Source organism: Hyposmocoma kahamanoa, unplaced genomic scaffold (assembly GCF_003589595.1).
Source record: "Hyposmocoma kahamanoa isolate Upper Pololo Valley unplaced genomic scaffold, ASM358959v1 102, whole genome shotgun sequence".
NCBI lineage: Eukaryota > Metazoa > Arthropoda > Insecta > Lepidoptera > Cosmopterigidae > Hyposmocoma > Hyposmocoma kahamanoa.
The window spans coordinates 2,967,563-2,976,271 of record NW_020653337.1 but is presented as its reverse complement, the minus strand read 5'-3'; the positions used below and the strand labels follow the sequence as shown (position 1 = coordinate 2,976,271).

General features: G+C 38.0%; 1 protein-coding gene across 2 annotated transcripts in view; it reads right to left on the bottom strand.

The window, feature by feature from the left end:
- LOC113233724 (tripartite motif-containing protein 45) overlaps window positions 1–8,709 on the bottom strand; it is a 29,612-nt gene extending 20,903 nt beyond the window's left edge. For both annotated transcript variants that reach the window (XM_026468914.1, XM_026468906.1), the window contains exon 1: window positions 8,352–8,709. In XM_026468914.1, the coding sequence (XP_026324699.1) occupies window positions 8,352–8,694 (343 nt within the window). In that variant the 5' untranslated portion in view covers window positions 8,695–8,709. The remainder of the gene's footprint in view (window positions 1–8,351) is intronic.

Here is an 8,709-nt window from a genome sequence, read left to right as displayed (position 1 = left end):
AAAATAATAATAAAGGGTAACATATATGTCAAAGGGACATTTCAAACTCGTCATAATGTTCGGAAACAGCAATTTCTCCAAATATTACCTTGCAATGCGAAGTGAATCATTTGGATTCAAAAGCGCTTTTTTTCCAAATGTTAACACGTTTATAAAATATTTTTGTAATAATAATAATAACGCACACACCCGACATAGCCCCGCACTAGGGAAACCCTGTGTCGCGGGTGCCATGGACAAACATAGACAACCACAAATTACACCCAAAATCACGAGAGAAATAAATATAGACCATACAAATATTTCTCCCGGCCCGGGAATCGAACCTGGGACCTCTGCGTGGCAGTCCGGCATGGTAACCGTTCGGCCACGGAGGCAGTTTTATGAATTGAATGTTAATTAAAAAAAAAAAAAAAAAGTCGATATGAAATCATCGATTATCCGATTAATCGATACCCATGAAGCTTGCGTCTATTATTGGTAATAATTATTGGCCGTAGTTTCTAATTTATAAAGATGTAACAAATTCTGGACTGTTAATATAATTTTACTTTGTGGTCATAACTTTACTATGCTGGCTTATCATTAAAAGTTCAATACCTATTATTGCTAGTTACGACGTTTTGATAGTTGGACTTCCAATCAATATACTGCCATCTAGCGGCCAATAACTGAACGACGACGAATAAGAGATGTTTACTTAGTTCTCCAAAAAAGAAGCGACCTTACTGCATTGGTATAAGGTTTACTTTCGTTTTTTAAACAGAAAATTGAAAATTTATTAAAATTAAATAAAATAATAAAATCATATGAAACTCCACCATGGATAATATTACAGGTGCGACCATTGACTTACAAATAAATGGACGACGGGTCTAATACAAAAACCACGAAAAAAATGTCCCAAGTCAACCTATTTAAACGTAGTGACATGTAAAGGAATATGAAAAAGCTAAAACGTTGAATTTAAATTGTAATGTCATCGCAGTACTGTCTAATTTTGCTTGCTTCGCTGTCAGTCGAACAATCGAAGACTAAAGCGTGAATGACGCTCTGTATACGATTTTAACGCCGTATAAGTTCGGACACTTTTTAGCGCGGACCCGACGTCCATATAATTGTAAGTCAATGGGTGCGACTATCGTTTTTACGCTCCAAAATAGCAAAATAAGGCATTTTCCTACGATTTCCGAGGATTTGCGCGAGATAATTGACACGACCATAACGTACAAAGCGAAAACGGCGGACTGAGCTCAAGCAAGCGCAACTCCGCGAATTGTTGGCACACGTACCACACAAACTAAGCACTTCTACTGTATTTCTTGTTCTGCGAATAAAACGCATACTTCCCGATATGGTGGAAAAAAGACATTTATACCGTTGTACGCGGATGGGTTCCACAGGAAAGGGAAAAATACGAGATGACCTAAATGTGGAAAATATAAAAGAGTGATCCACGGCCTGCAAAAACTTTAAAATATAGACGGGATATTTGTGAACTTTTACAAGGTACACCCTGGCCAGTTTCCGCCGGAAGTTAAAAATGTTACTACACATTCATAATGTACTCTTACGGCTTCAAAATCCCAGTCCATAATAGTATTGAATGGGCCGGAAATTATCAAGCATTCGCAATTTCCGATTACAAGACATTGTTCTTTGATGTCTCATGTGGTGCCAGTCTATTTTTAGATTGCAACCTCATATCGGGTAAAGATCATAAAGCTAAAATGTGCTACATTCCCCAACTCATATTGACTCTCAATCGGTGAAGTGTAGTAATAATTTATATTATATAAATATTTTGCAACTCATAAGGTGTGTGGACAAGCGTCAGTGTTCGATATGTTTTTAACCGACTTTAAAAAAAGGACGTCACGCGGTTACTCGGTTATACGGTTTGTGAACCGATTTTGATATAATTTTTTGTTGTAAATAATAATCATGATACTTTATTTCGGACCAAAAACAATAATCCATGGTTTGTTAGTATGATGCTATTCAAATATTAAAATTAAAATGAAATAAGATAAAATTATTTTAATTAAAATTCAAAACTATACAATCACGGATAATTACAACATTCAATATAAAATTGAAATTAATCTAACACACATAAAAAGACTTAAACAAAACCGCCACATGAAGTTTCATCCAGTGTGCCTGGATGGGGCAGTCAATTTATATTCGCCACAACTTTCAGAGCGCTACTGGGGCACCCACGTGCACGTCGCCAAAGTGAGGCAACCCGCTTCCTAAGAATGGCACGAAAGCCATCTTGTGCTTGTCTCATTGAACTTGCCTGAAGCGCTATTGTGTCGTGGTAACAGGAACAACATTCTAAACCTGTTGTTATATTGTACCCTCAGCGTATTTAGAATTTTAGTAGAAGAAAGAATATTAGTAGAAGGTTCGACAGTATGCTTTAAAAACCGTTAATTTAACCTCTACACTACAACATGCAAACCTCCGGCCGAACATATTTGATCTTACTGCAAGAGCTGCCCGTTCTCTATCTATAACCACTTGATCGGACTGATCGTCTGTCACCCAGTAAGCCAGGTATTTAAATTTAAAAACTCTAATAAGCTCACTGCCACAAAGAGAGACCGGCGGTACAACGGCCACGTCCCCACCTCGCTTAAACAGCAGGAGCTCACTTTTCTTTGTATTATACCTGAGTCCCTTGACAACAGCATAGTTTTCACATATCTTAAGTCGCTCACGGAGGGCATGTATTGATAGGTTCAGCAGCACCATATCATATTCATAGCTGCTGATATTGTTAACTATAATCACTTCCAATCAATGCATTTACTTACAGGTTAAAGAGCTTAAGTGACATTAAACCCCCTGCCTTACCCCGCATCCCAACCTGTATGGTTCCGACAGAGAACCAGCCCACTTACAATTATTGATCTGGTTTCTATACCAAAACTCGAAAAGTCCAATAACCTGGGGAGATTTGTCTCACAACTCAGCTTGTGCCACAATATGTCATACGAGACATTATCGAACGCCTTGGACAGATCAAGGAAGTCCGTGTAATACCGAACAGTATGCTTGAGGCAAAGGAAAGACAAAGAAGATACTTGTATTGGTCCCATTTAAATTTGAATAAAACTTTCCACCTGTAAGGGTGGTAACCTAGGGGATGAATCCGGTTTCGCGCACTTTCCGGTAACGGATTGTAAAGTTTGCAGTCGGTTCCTTTCTTTTTTAATAAAAATTATTCTTTTTACACACTTATTTATAAACTTTTTGATCACGACAAAGTCGGTAGTCTATCTCGACTCCACATAAACACCTGAATGAAATACAGATCATAAAAGGCTGATTCCACGTATCATAACTACATAAATAAACAAAGACCAGACTGTGCTTGAAACTGTTTAATCTCAAAGTATTATTGTTCGTCTGATTCAAGGAACCCGATTGTGTTTACTTAAGAGTTATCTTAGGTAATATTTTACTTGCTAATATTGCATGACGTAGAATATGACAGAGCATCAACGCTATTTTCGATATGAAAGTCAAATAATCATTTATTTCTTAGGTTACACTTGAAAATGACATTTTGAAGCTACTGCTTGAGAAGAACGAGCAAGAAACTCTAGCGATTGCTCTTCACAAATAAACTTAAATGCTTTGGAATACGCTTTGGACCATATTTATGTACAATCTAGACTTATGCCGTCTTTCCATACACCTTTATCGTTAGATAAATGTCATATCACAAAATTGAAGACTGTATGTTAACTTTTTTTTTTATAATATCAAGTGACGGGATGAACAAGTCGTGCGTTTGATGGTAAGCTACACGCCTGTCCATAACAGTTGCAGTGCCACTCGTAGCTTTAAATCGCAAAGATCTGAGGGGCACTGCCACTGCCCGTCACCTTGAGACATAAGTTGACAAGTATCATGTGACGGCATAAGTGGCATGTGCCTGTAATTTCACCAGCATATCCTTCAAAACCATAACACAGTTATTCTGACATTACTGCTTGGCGGCAGAAATAGATAAAGTGGCAGTACTTCCCTGGACGAACTCTTTCACAAGGAGTTTTCCCGCTACTATGTACGTAGCTTTCAATTTTCTAATATTATGCTTCTTATTAGAATATATCGATTTTTTTTATATAAAATATAAGTACGCATTTGACCTTATTTAGTTTTTGTTTTATTGAGTAAATTAACTGCCGCTGTAGCCGAACGGTTACCTTGCCGGACTGCCACGCAGAGGTCCCAGGTTCGATTTCCGGACCGGGATAAATAGTTGTATGGCCTACATTTATTTCTCTCGTGAGTTTGAGTGTAATTTGTAGTTCTACTTGTGTGTCCATGGCACCCGCGACTCAGGGTTTCCCTAGTGCGGGGCTATGATGAGTGTTGTTGTTGAGTAACATTTTTCAAAGAAAAAATAACTTTAGATGACAATATATAGGTACACCTACATTATTATTAACTACGGGTTAGTTATGGCAGGGAGGGCAGTACTGTACACATTATCTATCGGTAAGTATAACTTTTATACCTACTTTATATACCTACATATTAAATTTTCCGCGGCATAACTTTTATTCACGTTCCGAAGTAACTTATAGTATAGTCAATAAACAGTAACTCCATTCAGATAGACTACTGCCACCTTACCTATTTCTGCCGCCGTCAAGCAGTAATATGAGCATTACTGCATTCCGGTTTGGAAGGGTACGGATGCTGGTGACATTGCAGGCACATGGGACTTGTCAGTTTGCGATTAAACGCTCTGAGTGGGACTGCAATTGTTATGGATAGGCGTTACGGTTAGCATCAGGGCCCGACTGGTTCGTCCCGTCACCTAATATTATAAACAAAGTTACTTTCACATTTGCAATATTAGTTTTGTTTAGTAAAATGTCCTAAATTATGTGGACTGACTCTTTCATCATTCCAATTCAATCCCCAATGTTGGTAGTATTGTACAATTGTACGCATTAGGTTTGTTTGTTTGTATACATGTCATCCCGGGTGGTATCTAAAATTAGAGCACATTAACTAAGTTCCGGTGTAACAGTCAACCCAATAGATTTTCAAATGGGAACGTATTTTGTTCTCCTTAATGATTATCAGATTGATTTGTGATGTTTTTAATTAAATTTATGAAATGTGAATAGAATAATAGCACCACTGAGTTTCAAGAAGCAGTTTACTGTTTGTCTATGATAATAGTAGACGTAACTTAATATAATAATTTAACGAGAATTCACTATTTGTACCACAACACAGAACGTAAAATTTTATACAACTTTTGTAAAAATAAACAATCAAATTTAGTCACTTATGTCTGAGATTTCTGTGATTTAAATCACTGAGTGGCACTGTAACTGGTGTGGACAGGCGTGTCGCTTACCACCAGGCGCACGACTTGTTCGTCCTCTCACTTGGTACCATAAAAAGGGCCTAAGTGCCTGTAATTTCACCTCACCCTCACCCTTCCCTTCCAAGTAATGCTCACCTTACTCCTTGACGGCAGAAATAGGTAAGGTGGCAGTACTTCCCTGGACGAATTCTTTGTCAAGGTGCTCTACATACTGGTACTAAATATACTTCGAATGTTTTTGGTATTAAAAATGTACCATCTTTGAGGTACGCAATAGGTGTTAGAAAAATGTGTTATTGTTAATTAACATCTTAAAATATTAGAACAATTTGGAACAAATTTGGCTTCATTGGTTTTATAAAGCCACATCTGCAAAATGACAACTTTTCAGGAAATTCTTCGGTAACTTTTGTTTAAATGGGAGAATTCTAAAATTTCACAATACATAATTTGTTTCATGTAGTTCTTATTATTTTTATGACTTTGATGTGATAAAAGCAATTACACGAATTTATCATTCAAACAAGTTATATAGATGACTGGACCTACATACGTTGACTGAAGATTTTCGTTGTACGGTAACCTGCAAACCTCACTTGATAATCAATAGTGGCTAAATGATCCGATTAGCGGAATGAAAGCACTTCTAAGGCTTCCATGGCTTGTCAACTGTTGCCTATGGGCTATGGCTTCTGCCTGAGGATTTTATAAGCAAGTGTGTTAAGGATTGTCTTTTGTTTTTTGAAAGTAGATGTACATTGTTTTTTGAAGGTTTTATCTTACCTTTTTTTTATAAAATGAATTAACGGGACGAACAAGTCGGACGCCTGATGGTAAGCTACACGCCTGTCCATAACAGTTGCAGTGCCTCTCAGAGCTTGAAATCGCAAAGATCTGAGGGGCACTGCTACTGCGCCCGTCACCCTGAGACATAAGTTGATAAGTCCCATGTGCCTGTAACTTTACCAGCACCCTTACCCTTCGAAATCGGAACACACACAGTAATGCTAACATTACTGCTTGACGGCAAAAGTAGGTGGCGGGCGGGCGTGCGTACGTGCGTGCGTGCGTGCGTGCGTGCGTGCGTGCGTGCGTGCGTGCGTGTGTGTGTTGCGGGTGTGTGACTTGCGTGCCTAATGGAAAAGAAGTGCGTATTTGATGTGAAAAATACTTCATTGAGCAGCATGAAGAAGATTTTCTGTTTCTTCATATGACAGTTTTAGGTTATCATATTCTTACACTCATATTTATTTTTAAGATGAAACGAAAAAGAACTTTTGGCTGAAAGAAATTTTGCAGATAACTCTTCGGGGAATGACATTCACACGTCTACCGTATTGCAATGAAGAAAAATATATACTGGGAGGGGCAGTGTGTGGTCGTAGTATGGTTTGGAGAACAAAGAGCTAGCGTACTGTGAGCACTTCACAATATTCATATAAAGCTCTTGTTGGAAAACGAAAAGGTTTGAACGTACATACCTTTAAAACTGCTCTCTGAGCGCGCTCGATCCTAAGCATGTGAGTTTTAGATGAACCACCCCCTGATGTTATGCAGTAAACCAGTAAAGATTGACACAATGCAAGGTACACCATTTTTAATATACGCGGTTCAGCTACATGTCTAAGGGTCGTATTCCAGAACTCCACTCAATACTCAAGTCAGGACTTGAGTATTGCAGTGAGCACTGAAAATCATACTCAAGTCCTTGCCATTAGGGTCGTATTTCCAGTGCTTGCTATCACACTCAAATCCTGACTTGAGCATTGAGTAGAGTTCTGGAATACGACCCTTAGACGCTTAAAATTTCCCTCAGACAGTGACCTCTCGAATAATAAACGTTATGGTATGGTCAAAATCTCGGCGCATTTGATAACAAAAAGAGAAGGAATAAGATCAGATCCACCAGATTTAGTTAAATCAAGTGATATCGCTTATATACGAGTTTATGTTTACAGCCTGACCCGAAGGTTGGCCTGTCACTAAGAAAGAAGAAACAAAGTACTCTGCAAACAAATTACTAATGCTCTGACCAGTGTCAGTGTTTACAACGAGGATGCGAATTATAAGGCTGCTAACAGAATGCGTGAAGTCGAAACCGACTTCATGCAGCTGAGATCAGCAGACTGAGAAGTGGCGTAGTCACACGTTCTCCTTTGGAGAACACCATGCACTGTAAAAACCATTAAACCGCTGTGCCTATTGTGTAACATCTGAAAAGTTTTCCAAAGAATGCTGGGCATTGATTTCTTAATCATGCGTCGTATTGACCTATTAACAGCCCATCAAATCGTGTTAACGACTCTTACACATGTTAAACCAACCACTATAAAACATGTTTTAATGTTCAACACAAACCAATTTATGGAAACCCCCATGGTACCTTTATATTGTTAAGCATTTTCGAACTTAGGGATTGTAAAAAGTGTCCGATTATATTGGTCATTTAGGTACACCATTAGAACAGATTCCAACCCAAGACTTTAATTTTAATAGATCGTTAGAATGTCTTATGAAAAATTAATAACATTCTTATTTATACTTAGATGGTGGTATTTTTATACGACTTCAATAAAGGTGGAGATTCGCAACTCTACCCTATCTTTTTTTAAATGTTCCGTTTCCTGATATGTTGTCATTTTGCAGATGTGGCCTTATTACACCAAGAGTACGAATGTTTTTGTAACGCCAAAGCGTCGGTTATAAGTACATACAGTATATATTTCCAGTATAAAATGAAACTTGGCGACATTTAATGGTCATATCAAAACTAGATTAGACAAGACCTGTTTATACTTATATTATATAGCACGTACATAATTAAAATTACAAATTTATTATTTGAGAAATGGCTATAAAATGTTGGCAATGCGAATTAAAAAAAACCTAGAGTTCTTAAAAATTTCAAATTTGGAAAGCATAGTCTAAACATATTTTCAATTAATTGATTTTTTAATTATAGTCAGGAAAAATGTACTCCACTAACCTCCATCAACTTCACTCCACACCTCCGCTTCCCCTTCCTGATGCAACCCTTGAAGACATCGTGTGCAAAAACTGTGCAAGCATCCTAACAATCGCGGCTCCACCAACTCTTTCTTGCAGAGACCACACTCCCATTCTTTAATCTCCCTGCTTTTTTTCGTGTCTCCGTAAGCTGAAGTCCTTGGCGCTATGGCGAGGTTTGGATATGTCTGGCTGGCTGGTCGATTTCGCGGTATCCGCAAAGGACTGTTTCCCGCGCTTATCGAAGATTGTTCTATCGATTTTCTTTTGTCTTTCTTCCGGGTGAAACTGCCGAAAATGTAAAGAATTCTATCCACTTCCATATTTCTTTAATTTAG